Source organism: Molothrus ater, chromosome 2, assembly GCF_012460135.2.
Source record: "Molothrus ater isolate BHLD 08-10-18 breed brown headed cowbird chromosome 2, BPBGC_Mater_1.1, whole genome shotgun sequence".
Classification (NCBI taxonomy): domain Eukaryota; kingdom Metazoa; phylum Chordata; class Aves; order Passeriformes; family Icteridae; genus Molothrus; species Molothrus ater.
Genome location: NC_050479.2, coordinates 97,663,539 through 97,683,217, shown reverse-complemented (window position 1 = coordinate 97,683,217; position 19,679 = coordinate 97,663,539). Strand labels below are relative to the sequence as shown.

At 40.3% G+C, this 19,679-nt stretch overlaps 1 protein-coding gene across 5 annotated transcripts in view; it reads left to right on the top strand.

Moving 5' to 3' along the window:
- Window positions 1–19,679, top strand: part of BBX (BBX high mobility group box domain containing) — a 139,576-nt gene that overhangs the window by 104,594 nt on the left and 15,303 nt on the right. For 4 of the 5 annotated variants that reach the window (XM_036382038.2, XM_036382023.2, XM_036382015.2 and 1 more), the window contains 4 exons: window positions 1,103–1,183; window positions 3,177–4,092; window positions 4,976–5,114; window positions 8,245–8,393. In XM_036382038.2, coding sequence (XP_036237931.1) covers window positions 1,103–1,183; window positions 3,177–4,092; window positions 4,976–5,114; window positions 8,245–8,393 — 1,285 coding nt within the window. The remainder of the gene's footprint in view (window positions 1–1,102; window positions 1,184–3,176; window positions 4,093–4,975; window positions 5,115–8,244; window positions 8,394–19,679) is intronic. The other variant, XM_054518632.1, reaches the window with a different exon arrangement.

Sequence of the window (19,679 nt, the reverse complement as noted above, 5' to 3'; positions counted from 1 at the left end):
CACCAAGGCAAGAAGGCCACTGCAGAGCACTAACAGCACCTGGCTGTCAGCAGCATGTGGAGGCCTGAGCTCTGATGATCAGAGCTTGGGAGGCGCTGTGAAGAGCTGCACCTTCCAGGAGATGTAGAGACAGTGTTGGTTTTTGTTTATTTCCTTTATGGCAGTGACAGGCCAAATTCTGCAATTGACTTCGTAGGCCCATGTTGATTGAGAGCAATGAAAACTGAGTTTGTGGGCTCAGGGAGAGACAAAAGGGTGTAAATATTTTGGTTCCCCAGTCCCTTATAACTCCACATTCTTGTGCAGCCTAAAGAAGGAGGTATAAGAAGCCCATAAGCCTGGTCTGAGATGATGGGATATGTCCTTAAAAATACAACATTTTCTTCAAACTAGTGGCCAATCCTGATACTGATACTTTAAAGTTGTTTAGAAAAAGATAATTTCTTTGCACCTATTTCAAAACTGACACAAAATACTCTAAAGTACTGAAGAGGATCATGGCCTGATGCAGGAAAAGGTTTCTTGGAGGATAATCATCATGACAGCCTTCTTTTATTCTGAGGAATACTAAAGATTACCAAAGGCTTGAGGGCTTTTACTTGAATTTGGGTTCAGAGCATCTCTTTTATATGAGTCCTATAGGACACCAGAAGGTAATATCATAACCTGAAAGAAATAGCCTCCTTAACCTGTGATAATGAAATAATTAAAAATTTTGGAATACGGTGTCCCGCTAAGCCTTTAAAAACACCACCAGCTGGGCTGCATGCTGGTGTAGATTGTTGTTTAACTGCTGGAGTCTGTTCCTGTGTGAGAGAGCATGTGTTTCAGTTCATCCTGTTCCTCAAAGGGAGTCCTGACAAAAAAAACCCAAATATGCAAGTATCATTTAGTGTACAGTGGCGTTGTCCACCAGAGCAGTGTTGGAGTGGGTTTTTATTCGTACCAGCATGCACAGGTCTACACTTCTATTTTAGTATATAATCTTATTAATGAATTTTGGGAAGAGGGGAAACAATCTGTTGAAAAGCTGTGTCATAAACATGAAAGAATTGGTAGTGATCAAAGAATGTTTTATTTGTATTGATTTTTCTCTCCATAGATTTCTTCAAGTACATCCCATTCAGGACCTTCTGATTTAACGAAACAGTGTGGAACATCAGCATTATTTCAGCTGGCAGAGGTAATACTAAAATACTGGTGACTAATTGCCCCAGGTGCAGTGGGATGGAGAAGTTAAAGCTATTGATTGCCAAAGTCTGCAAGGTTTCTTAGTTTACGCTTTGAGGTCTTTAGGGCTTAGCTGAGGAACACAAATAGTTGAGAGAGAGGACTGGATGACTGTGTTATAAAATTCAGACATTGCCATTACAAATTCATGTTAATGGTTATGAGCTTTCATTTCTTTTTGCTTTTCATGCCCATTTTATTTTTCAGGAGAACTAACAGGTCAGTAACTTACATAGAAGTTCTGCTGTGGTACTCTCAGCAGATCTTCCTTCTGGGAGCAGTTAAAACCAATGGCACTTTATTGAAATTTTGCCTTTTTTTGTTTCTAAACATTTTTTTAAGCTTTCCCAGTCTTGAAGATTGTTTAATTAGAAGTTTATTTGCTGACAAGACAGACGTCACTTCTTTTGTAGCCACATCTGTAGCTCTGTACTACTGGCTACTGCAGAAGAAGCAAATGTATAAAAGGAAAAAAATCCATTGGCTATGCAATGTATGTTGAATTGACAAAATAGTCTTAGTCCAGCGAGCTCCATCCTAAAGATTGAACTTTAGCTTTTGAAAATCACAGGCTGTGCTTAACATTTCAGTGTCGTAAAAAAGTCACAGAAATACCTTTGTACCAAGAGCCCACATCAGCACAGTTGTGGAGTTCTCCTTTGCCTAGTCTAACCTGCTTCCCAATAGACACTGTGAGTTGCCCAAGCTCTGGTGCTTTACAGTGCTCAGCTCAGCTTGTCCTGAACCAGATCAGTAATTTCTACCTTGTGCAGCAAGAATTTTGGAAACCTGCTACAAAAACATCCCAATCATTGGTGTTATATTCTTACATAAATTGGTATGAGAGACTTTTTTAGTTTGCAAGGAAGAAAAGCCTTGCCAATTTGAGAAATCTAAAATGAACCTAAAGAGAACCCATGTGTCTTGGGGAGGTATATCCATACTGACCACATGGCCTGTGGGCTAAGCTGCGGGAACCTTCTGATGTCTGGTTCAAAGCAAGCCTCCTCCATCTGGTTTTGCTCCAGGTGACTGGTTGACATTTGTTCTAAAAACAAAACTGCACTGGGAATTCAGCTTGGGGGCTTTGAGAGAGGACAGTAAGAACAAAGCATGTCTTCCCAAGGGCTGTTGGTTGGTGCCATGAAGGACTACCTTCTGTAGATGTGTCTGCATAGCTTGCAGGTGATACAAAACAGAGAGGATCTCCTAAGTCAGTGCTGCAGGAACATGGCAGTTTGAGGACCTTCTAATGGTTCTTTTTCTGAATATCGATGTTCCTCAGATAGTATAAGGATTTTGGTTTCCATTAGTGTTATCTCCAGGAGGAGATAACCATGGCAACCACCGCTGCTTTGCAGTTTTTTGCAAAATAAGTCTGTGACATGAGAAGAAAGATTCAGAAGGCTTTTTTACTACCTTCCAAATAATTTCTCACATTCAAGTAAAAGAAAATAACCTCAGGGAGATTCAGTAAACATTTTTTCCCTTACTTCTTCAAGGCCATTTACAAAATGGAGAAAGGAATTGTATTAGGGACATTTGAAAGTTGAAAGGGGAACGGATGTGAGATTCCAAGTAGATTGTCTGTGGCAGTAGTCAGAGATAACTCTGTTCTGTTGCATTTCAGATATTCTGAAAATCTGTCTAGCAGTGGATTTCCAGATGATATAAAGAGCTTTAAAGGAAACACCACTGAGATCAGTTGGGACTCTTTTTCTATTAGAGCAATGAACCTACCAGCCTTATTCCAGCACTTAGCCCTCATCCCATTGCATCAGTTTCAGCATGTCTTCAGCCTGTTTTTCAGTACTGTCCTGTAGCACAGTTTGCTTTCCTAGACTAATATGCCAGAGAGATTCCCTGTTAAATGCTCCTGCTAGTATAAGTAAGTAATGTTAACAGTTGATGCTTATTTCATGGGACTGTTTTTAAACTTATTTTAGATGTGCCTTGCTTCAGAAGGAGTAAAAGTGAAAGAACCTGGGAAAACAAAAGTGGAAGCACTGGAAGATGAGGAAGGGGAAGTTTCAGAGGACATGGAAGTAGAACTGGAGAAAACAACAGTAAAAGACTCCAGTAATAGAAAAGTAGAACAATCAGAGATAGAAAAATTGCAAAACCCAGATGAAACAAAAGCTGAGGAATCAGAAACTGCAAAATGCAGAGATTTTACTAGTCTTGCAATGGAAAACAGTCCTTTTGAGAGAAAGGATAACACAAAGGATCACATGTGCCGTTCTCCAGAGCTTTTCATGAGTGACATGACTATCCTTGGGCTAAAGCCAGAAAAGATAAAGAAGAAAAAGAAAAAAAATAAGTTGGACCGGCACACAAATGAAAAATCCACCCCCAAAAAATCTTGTAAAAAGAGGCAGTCCTCCGAGTCGGACATTGAAAGTGTAATGTACACAATTGAAGCCGTGGCCAAGGGGGACTGGGGTGCTGAGAGACTTGCAGATACTCCCCGCAAAAAAAACCGCCCTGTCTCAAATGTGAAGGGAAGCATGTTGGATACAAAATCACCAAAGAAAAAAGTGAAATCAAAAGAAAAGAAAACATCAAAGGACAAACCAATGGAGACCACCAAAGAATCCAAGCCTCCCAATTTCCTTAGTATTGAAGCCAGCAAGGAAGTACCATGTGAGGCTCCTGATAACATTAAAGTGGAACCACTGACCCCAACAGAGGAGGTGGTACCCCAGAGCTTACCAGAACAGATCAAAACTGAGGACAGTGACTGTGTTAAAAAGATAGAAACTTGTGGCTCCAGGAAATCAGAGAGATCTTGCAAAGGTGCTCTTTATAAAACTCTGGTGTCAGAGGGCATGCTCACATCTCTGCGCGCTAATGTGGACAGAGGTGGGTGGCTTTGAGTGTTTTGTTTACAGCGTGAACTGCAAAAGCCTGCCTGGATTGGGAGGAAAAGCAAAAATCCATGTTTAAGCTGGAGTTTGAGCAGTGTGCAGTGGGAATATTGTGTCTGGCCACCTGCGATGCTAGGGACAGGTGGAGTGGCTGGGCTCCCTGTTCCAGGGCAGGTCTTTTCTGTAATCTGTGTTCCTGCTTACCTCACAGACTCATAACTGCTCTATTTTCATCTTTCGTGATCTGAGTTTTAAATTCTTGGCTGAAGCCTTTGTTGTTTAATTTGTCAGCCTTCTGATAGATGTGTGCAGGACTTGTCATGTATGTAACCCCGAACCATTACCTTGTTTCTATATAAACAACTCTTGTGGTTGTGAGCATAGTTCTCAATCCTGCAAGAAGCAAATGTGTTCTGGTTTTGCTTTGGTTGTTAGATTTGCTGTAGGCAGTAAGTGAGAACTCTTTATCCTGTGGAAGGACAAATTTGAGATAATATCTGGAAGCTTTCAGTGAAATGTCTGGAAGTGTATTTTTCCAACTCGTAGATTTATATGTGTAATTAGAACAGTCAGAAAAGAAAAAAGTAGTTTGTAATTTAGGGAAGCTTATTACTGTATATCTCTTCATCTCTTTCTTCTTTATACCTTAAGAGATCCTGACTTTTGAGATAGTCCAGGAAAAGACAGGAGAGGGGATGCAGAATAGTTGTCAATATCATCATTGCCCAGTTTAAAATGAAAAATGTTTTGTAACTGCCTTAAAGAAGGTCAGGCTTCATAAGTTGCCATACTGCCTGGGTACACAAGTTTCTTTTGCATTTACTTTGTTTTGGAACATTTTTCTAAAGATGAGAAACAATTTTCTGCCTTCATCACAGGAAAAAGAAGCTCAGGAAAAGGTAACTCCTCAGATCATGAAGGATGCTGGAATGAAGAAATCTGGGCCTTTTCCCCAAGTGGGACAAGTGGGAACAAAAAACTGAAAAAGACTAAGCCAAAGGAAGAGTTTGTTTTTGGGTAAGTTGTGGCTTAACACTGATGTTTTAGTTAGGTCAGCCTAATAATTTAAAAGTGAGTCCTCCTCACTGCAGCTAAGTGACCTGCATCTAACACACAAATAATCACAATTCCAAAAATGAAAAACTCTGTGGAACTGAGTCATACTCTAAATACCTGTCGTTTATATAGCAAAGTAATTCCTTTGAGATCTTTCCAGGTTTACACCACTGTAAGTGAATTTGAATGGTGTTATTTGCTCAGTTCTAAACAAACCACACAGTATTTACCTGCTCAAAAAGTAGTGAAGAGGGTTACTTAGATTTTTCCGAGTACTTTGCAAGCACTATTTAAAGTTCTGTGTAGGTGTTCAATCATCATAACCCAGATTAGACTAGAAAGAATAGATCTCTTTGCCCACTTGGAGAGATTGCTTACAGAGGAATAGTAAACAATGTTCTTATATTGGCAAATAATTATGGTAAATAATGTCATTTTTCTATTGTAGAGAAAAGATATTTAAACTGTTTATGTCCACCATGATGAAATTAAATATATCTTAAAAACAATTAATGAGTATAGATGCATTAAAATTTAGCAAGGCTGCACAGAATTACTTTTCTAGTATACAAGTAATGATTTTTGTCAGAGTATTGCAGATTTATTTAGTTGCAGGGGTAGTAGTTAAATCTGGGTTGCCATTCATGCTTGCAAATCTTGCAGATGAGAAAATGTATTTAAAAGGGGGAGGTTTTCCATGTTGCTTGCTTAAAATTATAATATGTTTGGTTTTGCAGGTTTGCAGTACCCTTTTCACAACCTAGTTTATGTGACATCTAATTGCAGCTCACTTTCAGCAAAGATATTAAATCAGTGGGAATCCCCAAGTCTTGTTTATTGGAATAGTCAAGAAAAATTAGTTAAGAAAAAATGGAACACTTTGTATTTTTAGAGTTTTGTATAAGTTTTGGATATATTTTAAGTTGAAAGATTGAAAAATTTTCCCACATAATGGTGGGAAAGCTCGTCACATCTTTTAGCTTAAAAAAAGTAGTTGTAAATTATTTATTCAAAAAGTACCTAGGAAAATTGTCTAAATCATTCATTCAACACTACCCTCATTAGCTGGCTGGATGAGAAAATACGTATTTTTCAATCTGTCATCTTTATTCAGTTGCATCATTAATGAATATTATTTAGTGAATTCTGTAAAGGCAGAATTAAGAATGTGTGAAGCATAAGTGCTGGAGAAGGTATCCAGTATCCCTTTTCATTGCATTACCTGATCTTCTGGCTACTTGAAGAGCTGGTTTTACCTCTGCCTGCTCCACTTAACTCCCTCTGCTCCCTTCAGCATCACATTTCAGCCTCATTTTTCACATGCATTGGTGAAAGGGTCCTCACCCCTTCAGAATGACATCATTTTCATAATTTTCCCTGTGTCCTACCTTCCCCATCAGTAGCTTCCCATATTTCCCTGATGGTCTGGGTCAGATGTGCTTTCCCCACTCCTTTGCCAATCAGGGCTCTACCTGCCTATGTCTCCTGGCAGAACTAGGCTGTGCAGCATGAACACCTCAGCTCAGCTACACATGTCTAACCAGGCTTCTGAGAGGCTCTTAAAATTCACGACGGTGTGGATTATTTTTTATTTCTTTAAATAATTAATCGCTGACATAGAGATAGCAGCACTCCCCATTGCCTGCCTGCATGTCACAGAAGTTATAGATTACTAGCAAGGATGGCAGCTCATCCACTGTCAAATGAGGTTTGGCCTTCCCAATTAGAGCTGCAGCCCCTCATGCCCTCAGGGCAGGAGCTGAGGCAGGTGGGAACAGACAGTGGGAGAGGAGCTGAGTCAGAGCAGAAAATCAGATGGTTTTTTGGTTCAGGGAACATCCGTGTGGAAGAGAAAAAGGTAGCAGTACCAAGCACTACTGACGTAAGAGACCTTTGTGATTTAAAACCAAAATAAAACATGTACACAAACAAACAAATCCCACCATGCACCTGGTCTGCAAAGAGCCAAGGCTGTATTTTAAGATGGAAAATTGCTTCCTGAGAGAAGTAATAATTACAGAGAAAAAATGAGGTGTCTTCATGTGTCCCAAAACTTTCAGAATGCAATTTGTTTGAAGTGCTGCTTCAGAAAGCACAGAGAAGTACCATGTTTCTTGTGATACTTCCAAGTGTATAAAGGGCCATCCTTCCAACAGTCATGCCAACTTCTGTCAAGTTGAGGTTTTTCATAGCAAGGAGAATTAAAAACAAGTGGAAGATGTCATTGTTCCTCTGTCATTGACAGTGCTATTTATAACCTGCCTAACTGTGTGCTTGCCTTTTACTAAAACACAGTTTCTACTTCTGCCTGGCTGGAAAAACTGGCAGGAACAGAGTGCTTATGCAAGCCAGTGTAGTCATTACAGCTGGAAATGCTGTGCCATCCTCTTTTGAGTGCTTTGTTTTCTTCTGGCTATTAGGAACAATCATACCTTGTCTGTGGATTTCTTCAGTTGTAGTTAATCTGCTGACAGTCATTCAGGTTAGGCTGCAGTATGAGGCGTGTTGGCTTTCATGAAAGCATAAGCTAGTAACATTTTTCATCTCACAGCAAATGAAATACGAGGGGAGAAGATCTAATCACGCAGAACAAATACAAAACTAATTCCCACCCCAATGCTTCATGTTTCAGAATATCCACAGGAGATTGATTAGTTTGACATTCTGCTTCTGGTTTGAAATGCTGTTTTCATTCTGGTGTAAGAACTTTTATGTGAAGTTATTTCATTGGTTTATTTATTGGTTTTAATGTCTTTGTTCACTCCCCTCACAGAACAGACAAATCTACAAATCTGTGCAGCAAACAGAGCTAAATGTCACCAGTATGACATTGATTATTTTTTTTCTAATTTTAACATATGCTCCTAAGGTAATCAATTTGCACTGTTACAAATGCAGAAGCAGAAATGTACATTCTCATTCCAAAGCTGGATTAATATATACTGGTTTGGTGTTTTACAGTGTGTGAATTTACCTGATTTTCCCCTTTCTCTGTGTAGAAAGGTGTGTGTGTATACAGACATGCTCTTAAACAATATATTTTTTCTCCAGAAAGTTACATTTAATTTGAATGGTTTTGTTTCCCATTTAGCTTAGCAAAATTGGAAGAAGAATTTGCAAAGAAATTCAACAGCCTTCCTCAATACAGTCCTATTACCTTTGACAGGAAAAATTCATCTGTTTCGAGGAAAAAGCGAAAGATTGGAAGTGGCTCATGTGAACTACCAAAATCCAACAAAGGTAAGTTGCCAAGTGCAGGAAGTTCTTAAGCAATGGCAGTGCGGTTACAAGCTCAGGAATTTATGCATTCTTACTTCACTGTTACCTATGGAAAGTCTGAAGTCAAAGAATTACCTAGCACTGAAGTTAGTTGGTTCTCATCTGGTTTAGTTTTTCAGGCTGATTGCTTTCAATCTTGATTCCCGGTTTTCATGATAAGTAGAACTGGGTAGAGTTTGTACACTAAAGGTATTTCTCATAGCAAGAAAGGTTTTCAAAAACATGAGTATTTGTGAGGTAAGTGAATTTGACAAGTTTTCCCAGGAGAAAATGGGGAAAAAAGGGCATATGATCAAAGGTTATATTTTCTAAGCCTAGTTTTAATTTCACTGTAATTTTAGTGTCTGTAAATTAAAACATAAGATATCAGAGATGTTTGAATGAAACGTCTGGAATTTTTCTTCTATCAAGATTATAGTTCTGTCATAAGTTTTGAGCAAAAATGTCCTGATGTGATTAAAAAAAAGTTAGAGGACATGAAAAACAATTCCATACCCAGCTCCACTGCTGAGGCTCATGGAGGGAGAAACTCCTGACACACTTGGCTATTTTTTTAATACAGGAAACCTGTGACACAGAGGTGGTAGAGAAGTGACAGTGTGGTAGGGTAAAACTACTTTTATACTGTGGCAGAAATACTGATGCAAATATACAGTATAGAAGCATCACAAAATGAAGGAATTATATACCAGTAATTCCACAAGACAAAAGGATGCTCAAAAGGATCCTCATCAGGCACAGTTTGCAATGTGAAGTTGGTTTTCTTTTCTGCAACAATGGTAGTTCCACTGAGTGACAGGTTTTAAGATCTAATATGGCTGTTTTAGCCAGGTGACCCTGGATTAGATCTGTGCCTTTTGAATGCTTCACAAATAATCACATTACAGTGTGCAGGATTGAACAGCTGTTCTTTTCTAGTGCATGCCAGTTTTGGTATTGATTTTTGTAATTAGATGTGGAACAGCCACTTTGCAAAATTAGACTTGTGCTAATACCAAGCTAGTTCTGACTTCAGCTGCCTTTAATTTTGTTTTATGATAAGTATTTGACAGAACTTCTTAAATGAGCATGAATTAATTACTTTACAGCATGATAACACACTGGTAATTAAGCAAGATCTGTTGAGAAGAAAACCTCCTCAACTGCAGTGATCTAGCAACTGAAGTTGTAGTAGCAGCTCACTGGATTTCTCACTACAGTATTTACCTGTTCAGGTGTCTGTATATTTAAAAATTCTGCAGGCCCTGTGTTGTTTGGGAAAGGTGAGCTAGAATTCTGCCTCAAGCCAGGTAGTCCAGAACTGCATTCTGCTTTTGGGTAGGCTCATACCCAAAGGAGAGTTTAGTTTTTATCTTTGTTAGCATCACTTAAAGAGCTTTGGAATATATTCAGCCTTGTCTCAAGGGAAGGTCAAAAACATAACTGCAGGCTGGTTACAAGCCTGATATGAGTAGCTTTGGCACAGCCCTGCAGAGACAGTCATGGAGCATTTGCCTCTGGCTGACAATAAGGGCTCTTTAAATTAAGCCAGCTGACTTTGCACTGAGCAGATGGTAAACAGTCACATGAACTTTTCCACCAACTGAGCTGTGGGGTTGCAACAAGCAGCCCCAGGGCAGGAATATTGGATAGTAACACTGCTCCTTCTGTAGTGAACATCTAACCACAGCCCCAAACTTAAATCCAGACAGAGCTAGTGATACCTGCTCCTAATTCCAGTGAATGTTGAATTCACACACTTAAGCTGGGCAAGCTGACAGTTTTGTGGCAGTCATTCCGAGTCCCTGAAAAGCAAGATTGAGTCAGCTCTCAAGAGATAGTTGAAAAACTTCCCAGCAAACCATTTTTCTTCAGGAAAAGAGGGATTGCTAAAAAGTAAATATTTGATGGCAGTAGGTCAATTTTAAATGTGTTTTATTTTCTTAGGATGTGTAAAACTAGGATGTGAGTTGTGGATTTGAAATTATCTGACCTAAAAGTGAATATAGGTGAGCTTACTAGCTTAGTAAGTAAGGTTTGTTCCAGTTGAGGCAAACATTTATTAAGCTGAGTCCTCAATTTAATTTGTGATGTGCTGACAGTCCCGTTGTGCTGTTGTCTGGTGAAGTGGGATGAATATAAAGACTCTTAGAGAACCCTGGTCTCCAAAAGTATAGCACAAGCAGATGTGTGTGCTAGGCTACTGCAAGTACTGCAGGAAATGAAACTGGCATATCATACAAAATAATAGAGCTTGGTTTGGTGTGGTTATGGGTCTTTTAAATTGTCCTGCTTTTTTACACCATTAGAATCAAACAAAAGAAGCATTTTTATGCAATGGGCATGAACCATGAAGGGTCAATATAATCTTACGGGTGTGACTGTGTGTGGATGTGGGAGACCTTAGCTTCACACTTCTCTGCACTACTGTGTTGTCTGCAGCTGTTTCTGCTGTGAGGCTTTACCTTGGGTATGTCTCTGCCAGGTAATTAGAAGAGTTGATCAGCACAAATAGTGTCTACAAGTGTTTTCAGCCTCTGGGTGTTTCCAAATAACAAATAAAAATCAGTAGGGATATGTTTAAGTAAACACTCCTTGAGATGATATGCTGCTTTTTCTGAAGGACTGTGTGCAGGATCATAAACTATCTACTCATTTTCACTCAGCACAGATAACTACTTAATTTTTTGAAGTCTACAGTGTCTACTGAACATGTAAAATTTAGAAAATATGTTAGAGTGCTGCACTATAAACCTTCCTCAGGATGTTGGGTGAATAAAAACAGAGAAATGTTTTTGTTTGTTGGGTTTGAGGTGTTTCTCTGCACCCACACCCCACCCCCGAATGTAACTGTATGCTTTAACTTTTATTTTGTGCTGGATTGATTCTCTATCAAATGTCACTAGCCTATACCTGCAACAGGCTTGATCTGCTACCTAACCACACAGCCAGATTTGTCAGGATGTTTTCCTGCTCTGGAAAATCAGTAGGGCAGTGCCCACTGACTACTTCTGTTGTGCTTGTCATGTCCAGTCCACACTTCAGCCAGTTCCTTCACATAAAAACATGTGAGGAACCCTGTAACATGAAAGCTGTTTCCCATCCACATGTATGAAGGAGAATTTGAACCTTTTCTTGAATGAGAGGCACTTTTTTTTCCCCAGAGTTTCCAAATTGTCTAAATTCTGCTCCCACTGAGCAGAATTCAGACTGGGGGTCTTTCTTCAATTGAAATAGGACTGAACCAGCTATAAAGCTTTGTTAAAATCCACATCCAGTGTTCTGAACTGGGAATGTGCACATACAATAATAATGCCACAAAATGGCTGAAGAATACAGCTCTACTGAATCCATGCAGATGGCCTGCTCCGACATTTACTGGAGCTGTGACTGTTTCCTTTTTTTTTCCTTCTTTCCAATGGCAAATGTGCCAAAACATCCCACTGTGCAGAAGTCAGCTGTCTGCAGTGAGTCACTAATATGCTTGTATGCAAAAGTGAGCAACAGGCAGAGTCATTATTTCTGCTTTGTACTTTGAAGAAATGCTCACTTATACACCAAGCACTGCACTAAAGCTTTCATTTTGGGAAGGCAAAGAGGGGAATGCACAGTGTGCTTTTATTTGGGGAAGAGATTGTCTACTTTTTTTTTTTTGTCTTTTTTGTCTGTGGCCACTAGGACTAGAAATAAAACATCAGCTTAAAACGGATGCTGCTTTGTGGCATTCCTCTTGGTCTTAGCTCTGGGGTTTTTTTGGCTTGGTTCAAAGCATTCAGATGCTTGGAGATTTTGTGCTGTAATGTTCCAAGGATCATGACCTAAAAATACAGTGCCTTCCTCTGAGAGATGCAGAAATGCACAAACTGTTTGTCCTGATTTTGTTAGGATCTTATTGAAGCGTCCTCTATTTGATCAGATCCTTTAAAACAGGGAAGTTTATGACAGCAAAGAGGGCCTATGCCAAGAAATTTGGAGGAAGTGCAGTTATGGTTCATTTTCTTGCCTGCTGCTTCCCCAGGCAGCTGACACTGGCCATAACAAGTATTCCCAGGAAGAATCCCTATTGGCCTCAGTGAGCTCTATGGACAAGCCAGGGATTAAATCCTGTGGCAATTTCTGAAGTGCTAGGGAGAGGAATAACTGTATAGAACATTTCCAACAGAGCAATATTAGTTGATGGCTGTACAACAATGTCAAGTAAACTAAAATAAAAAGGTTTTTTTCAGCTTTCTATAGCAAGGCACATCCAGGGTCCATTGCCTAACAGCAAGACTTTTAGGTTAGTTTTTTCAGTCATGGGTTTTCTCTGGATTGAATGTTCACAAGTGGCATTTGTTCAAAGTCTTGGAATACTTGCCTGTTGTCCCCATGAAACAGGTGTAGCCCAGCCAGGCATCCTGTCAACTCCAGCATGGTGACTGTTAAGGCAAAGGGTGTGGATAAAGTTTCTTGTGGAGTCAGATTTACATTGTTAAGTCCAAGTATGAACTGTTGACTTATTTAGCTATTAGCCCATCTTCTCTTTCAATGCGTTTATGGCCAAAGGATATTCTAAGTGTCACTGGGCACTGTCTCACTGTCACTGGGCATGAGCTCACATGAGCTAAAAGGGAAGGAAATAGAAGGTTTCCTTACTGAAGGGCAGATTTTCTTTTGACTCTACTAAATTCCTTGGATTTTCCATATGGGAAAATGGCATTTTGCAGATACAGGCTGATGACAAAGGTGCCTTTGATGTGGGGAAAAAAAGAGATGGAAGACACAGGTTTCCCCCTGTGTGCAGTGCTTGTCATCTTCTGAGTTTTTCATCTCAGTTATTCTGCTTAGAGTTGCTGACACTGGCTCACTGTCTGTCATAGTGATTGAAGTGGTTTGTATGGTGCAGGTTGAGCTGTAGAAATTGAGACATGGGTGATATGTAACGTATTGCTTCTTCCAAGCATCTGAAAAAAATCACTGATCAGCTAAGTAAAGAATAATAATAACAGAAATGTCACAAGGATCATGTAGTTATGTACCTCTGTCTTCTTGTGGAACTGGTGGAAAGACTTGTTTCTGTTGATGTGGATGAAGTATCTAAGCTTGGTATCAAGAAGAGCTTAGTTCTTTCACTTAGGCTTTTGCTCAAGCTCTCCGAGCTTTTTCATTCCTTGTTTTACATTTTTGTTGCTCTGACACTAGACTAGTCCTCTGCGATACTCAGGAAACTATTGTAAAACTTACAGAACAACACTTCAGTAAGTTTGAGTGAATATGGCCTCTTCTATTGTACTTTCAAGTGTTACCTATACAGTTTCTAGTAAGGCTGTTCACGTTCAAGGTGATGTTGCCCAAGATGATCTCTTGCTTGGACTTTATTTGGTTTGTTGTTTGGCTTCTAGATTTTTGGAAGTTTATTAATCTTTCTCCAAAGTTTTAATTTCTTCTATATTGAAAAAGAAGTAGCAGTGAGCCACAAATCCAACAAGGGCAAGATGCTAAAGTTTCTATGCCTGCCTCTGTCTGGATTTTAGCTTTCTCTCAGTAATTTTCAGTATTTATCAATGTTCTGGTTTGAAATCGAAACCAGTGAGAGACTCTAAGTCAGAAATACAATTTATTAGGAAAAGGAAAACCATAATACATGCAAAAATAGAAAAGAAAAAAAAACACTTACAAAGTCAGAATACAACCTGACAGACACCCTGTTGGCCAGGGTGTTGGTAGCAGTCCAGTTGGATTGGTGGCTGCAGTCCTCCTGGAGTGGCAGATGTGGTTCTTTTGGAGTAGTGATCCTGTAGAAAGGATGTAGTCTTCCTCTGAAGATCCAGTGGAAAAGATGGCTGTTCCTCTGGGAATCCAGTGGAGTGACTGCTCTGTCCCAAACCCCAGATTATATCCAGGTGGGGATGCTTAGCTCCTCCCCACTGGGTGGAGCATCTCACAATGGGCTGATATTGTTCTATGAGTCATGTGGTGGGTCCATTAAACAGAAATGGCTCCTGGAGGGAGTTATCTCTGAGTCATGTGGAAAGGCATTGATGGGCCCATTAGCAGGAGATAAGGAAAAACAATGCTCCTGATTTCAACAGCTTTTGAGGATGAGAAGAGAATACATCTCTGTATTGTAACCTAGGACAATGAGACAGCCTAGTATCTGTGAATGGCTTTCACTTCATAAGACTAAATACTTCTTCCATGTGCTACACACTTAACTGGTTTTTTTTCTTTGCATATGGAGTCTAAGATGGCAAATTGCAGATCTATAAGTAGATTTACCCTGATTGCACATTTCCTGTACTGTTGCAGTTGTGTCCCAGTAGCCAGTGTGTGTGTCTGGTTACTTTTAAGGATGAGGAGGAGTGGAAAAGGCCAGTATTTGTGGTGGGTAGAATCTTGTTACAGGTGAGCTAGAGATGGGAAGGACACCTGCTTGTTAGGCTGCAAATCATGTCATGTGCATAGCATCTCATTTCTGTTTGGGCTGGTCTGTTCTGAACTAGTCTGAAGAATTGCTTGTCCACTGCATCTTTGGAAATAAGTTTTTGAAGTTCAGTTTCTGTAAACTCCCTAAAATTTGCTTTGCATTGTGGAGATTATGCATCTCTTATGCCTGTGTTGCTGTTATATCACTGACTGCTTCCCTAATGCAGCAAAGGCTAACTTCTTGATGACATCTGATAGTGGCATATTTTGTGGTCCAATGTCACACAAGATGTCTTCTGACTGCTCCTAGTAAAGACTCCACGGACAAAGTAGGAATGATACCATGAGCTGGACTTAACCTCACCTCCTTCCTCTGGAGGCTTTAACTTTTGCACTTAGTATATCTCATTTCTGGTCACCAGAAAGGCAGTTGTAGCTCTTGCATCCTGTGGTGGGTTGGTCCTGACTGGTAAGTATGTTTCCACCCTGTTGCTCCCTCCTACAGTGGGATATGGAAGATAATAGGAAGGGCAAAAACAAGGAAAACTACTTCATGGGTGTAGTAGTTTTGCAAAACTATTACACTGGATCAAGAAGAAGACAGTTTCATAAGTTGGAGGGAGGAAACAAGTAATGCCAAAGCCAGCACTCACTACTAGCAAACTGATGTCCAGCCAGAACCTGAGCAATGGACAACTTTAAAAAATACTTTCCCCAACACAGTTTTGTGCTGAGTATGGTGCAAAATGCCTCTTGGCCCATGTGGGTCAGCTGTTCCAATTATGTCCCCTCCCAGCCTCTTGAGCACCTTCAGCCTAATTCCTGGAGTGCCAGAATGAGAGAGATCTTGATGATCTGTAAACACTGCTCAGCAGTAACTAAACCATGGGTGTGTTTCCAGCGCTGTTAAGTTTACTCCCTGCCAGCCAAGCCCAGTATACATGCAAAAGAGAGTATATCTTTAAGTAAGCAAGAAAACCCCCTGTTTTATTGTATGGCTAGGCTTTCCTAAGGGTTTCATTCCCCAAAATGCATTGTATGCACTTAAACATGGGGAGGAGGTGGTGGATTGAACTACAGCTTGCTGAAAGCCTCCACAGTCCCTTCAGGCAGAAGGTCAGGTTTTGTGTTTCCCTGTCAAATGGCAACTTGTATTATAGGAAGGGGAGGTTGTGCAGTACATAGTGTGACTGTTGTACTCTTTTTCAAGCTTCTGATTAAAAGTATGTATTATTAATGTTGTCTGTAGGTTCATTCCAGTCTCAGAAAAAGAACTTATTCCACAAAATTGTCAGCAAATTTAAGCAAAGAAAGAAGCTTAATGTTCCGGACGCAGGTACTGGTGCATTCTTAATTAAGGTTTTCAGCTTCCTTCTTTCTCAATTCAGTCTTGGGGAAATGCTTCTAGGCAGAGACACCTCAGCTATCTAGTCTTTGACTGCTTTGGTTCCTTATTTTCCCTGTCTGCTGTGATTCCATTGCCTTCTGGCTCCAGTTGATATTGCTTTACTCCAGTATGATGCTGTTTTGTTTTTACTTGGCATGTCCCTTTAATTACAGTTTCCCTGTTCCAGATGCCATGCAGCAGAGCTGACAAAGCAAGGGCAATTCTGCAGTTGGCCTCAAAAACTTCCATCTTCTACAGCTCACAGCTCTGTAGTCCTTAGGTTGCTCTTATCTGCATTCTTCTGTATCAGTGACCATATTATTTTGCCAGAGCATTTTTGCATGTCCCTATCTACTATTCCTGTGATTTCTTGCTGTCTGGAACTTTGCAGACTGCAGCTGGTCAAGGTGTAAGAGCCTGGTCAGGATGTAAGGCGCTTGTTTCTGCACCAGATCTCAATAATACCAGCATCCAACCCTGCCTCTGTAGAAATCTTAAACCAGCTTTCTGTTTGCTTCATACTGAAAATACCTTCTGCAGCTTTTTAAGTTATGTTCTGGACCTTGTCTGCCTGCTATCCACTGTTAGCTCTCTAAAATATTTTTCTTGTTACAGTATAATAATCCTGCACACTAGGAACTCACAACTCTTGAGGGGCATTTTTGAGTGTACAGTATGTACAGGATTATAGCTTAGCCTGCTTCCCTGGGTGCTTTTTCTTTTATTATCATGTTGCCCACACTATTTAAGTCATGCCCAGGCTGTTCGTCTGTTCCACAGTGGTGTTCTCTCCTGCATTGTTCCTGTAATGTAGGAAAAACCTCTCCAGTTCTGCTTTCTTAACTCCATTAATTTTGTCTGGTTTCTTCCCCACCCATGTTCATCTCTAAGATAATAAAATTGTTGTTCTAATCTCCAGTTTCCCCAGCTACCTTAATGGTTAATATCTTTTCCTAATACTTTGCCATGTAATTTCCTCTCCTTTCCTGGTGCTGTGTTTTCTGTCATCTTTGTTGCACATGTGCTATTTTCCCACATAGGCTCTGCCTGCTCATCTGCATTCCATGGTACAAATAATTCGAAATTACTTGCTCTGTCATGTTGTGTTTGCACAACGAATATGTTGTGGCAGTTGCTTATGATATGTAACTATCTTGCTTCCATGTTGGTGTAAAAAAGGCATCATATATTAGCATAATTTTTATTTGGCGTCATTCAGATTTTGTTCCTGAATTATTAATAGACAAATTACAGAGAAATAGACAAATTATTAAGAAAAATGGGTGTTTAAAGTCTCCTAGTGGAAAAGAAACAGAAAGCATTTAATAGGTGATTAAGAGTAAAAAATATAAATACCTTAAAATTTGCAGATAAAAATGTGAGTAAACAAAATGTCAAACCCTGCATTTGTTTAAAAGAAGCCAGCCTGTTTTGATACAAAGTGAAGTGTGCACTATGATCAAAGATTCAACCCTGGCAAGTGTTGAGTACCCTGGCCTCGTTCCAGCACAGCACAGAGGCATGTCCTTGGAAGTTAAGCATGTGAATAATGTCATAGTTTCTAAACATTAAAGATGTGTCTGTGCATTTGCTGGGGCAGAGCCAGCTTGCTAAGTTCCTCCCCATACTAAAGCAAAGACATGAACTTAGGAGCCTTACACAGCCCACATATAATCATCAGAGGAAAGACAATGGATGTCTGTATATTGATGGGGAACTGCATTTTCCCCTGAATTACAGAGGGGAGAAAAATTTGGAGTCTTGCCTACTTTGAAATGTACTGTTAGAGACTGAAACCAAAATGTTGATCAGCAAAGGGCAGTATGGGCATGGCCTCAGCAAGTGCTGGACAGCCTGTCTCTCATATGCTGCCTACAGATCTTCATCCTTTATCCAAGAGTTCCTAGGCAACAGGCCCTAACTGTGTGGCTGAGCTGTCTCATATTCTGCAGCATTCAAGATGGGAATCCCAGAATCTTCATTTCAATTCAGATAATATTTATTTGAGCATTTTGTGAATCAAACAATAAATGAAAACTTCCACTCTTTTCTGTGGTTAGTCTGTACTTGTGGTGCGTCACAAGTCTAACTAATGTGCAGTTTTGGTTTTTATGAAGTTAATTTTGCAGAAAGACGGAGCTTGTATGTTTGTATAGCTGCAGAGGAGACACTTGGAAGGATTGCTGTCAGCAGAGGTCATGCTGGCTTCATGTTTTTTTATCTTGAAAAGTGTGTGTGCCTGTGTGCATCTGTTAGGAATGAAGGAAAGTAAGTGCAGTAGAGGCAGATTTAATGTGATTGTGTTGTGTTGTGTTGTCCATGTGTCTCTGATATGAAAATCTGAGTGAATTTTGACCACACTGTACACAGCAGCACCAGTGCACGTCACCATGTTAAGAATTTGCAGCTGTTCATAGAGCAGGGTACAGCCCAGTTAAACCCCAGTGAAATGCTACAGAGAGCACAGAGTAATACAATTTGTCAATAGATACATCTCTTCCTTAGGAAGGCTGACAGAAGCACAGCTGGACCCATGCCTGTTTGGGAAAGTTAACACTCATCTGGGAGTTTTATTTTTCTTCCACACCAGAAAGGCTTTTCAATAGGACGCAGTACTTAAAATAACGAGTCACAGTGATTGCATCTTTGCAGGTACACTTAGTGAGCTGTGCTGAGGCTCTTGCATGGTCTGTGTAGCAGCCAGCTGTAACATTGGCCTTGGCACAGGAAGAGGAGAAGAGAGGATGAACACATGCACTGGTCTCAACACCAGCTCACACGTGAAGCAGCCCTGTCGCTGTGCCTGCTCCTACAGCAGCTCTCCCACACACATCAGAGCCCTGTTTTGTGGCACTTGCAGCCCAGAGGAAACCAGTAGCTCTATGCCTTTGGCAACCACTCTGGTTGGAGGAGGGCTGGATCAGGACAGGCTCCTGCAGCGGAGCTTCCCACCCAGGCCGCTCTCTCTTACACCTGGTTTGACCATCTGCTGCTTTGTATCCCTGTTGTTAGTCCCCAGACCTTGCTGCATCTCTGTGTGCTGCCTGGCCCCAAAGCAGTATTGTGCAGTTTCCTCTTGTGAGAAGAGCTGGAATTTCTGCCAGGTCAGTCTGGCATCACTTCCTTGGTAAAGTGGTTCTGTAGACACTGATGACTTGAAGCAATGTTCTGTCTGCCTAGATTTTCACTGTTTATCTTCATAAAGATAATTAAATCTTTTAAGCCCACCTTTCTTCCTTGATACCAGCATGTTTAGACCCACAGAGCGTTTGTTCTCCACTAAGTGTGGTTAAACTTCTGCAGCTCTTTCATATAACAGGCATCACTAAAGAAATTCCTTAAAGTCTGTGTTTTGTTGGAGCTTGGTCTGGAAAGCTCATCTGAAAAGCTGTGGTGTGGTGAGTCAGTTCAATTGACTTTGTTTTTCTTGTTCATAAAGATAGGGGGGAAATAAGACTACATGTCCTCTGCATGCC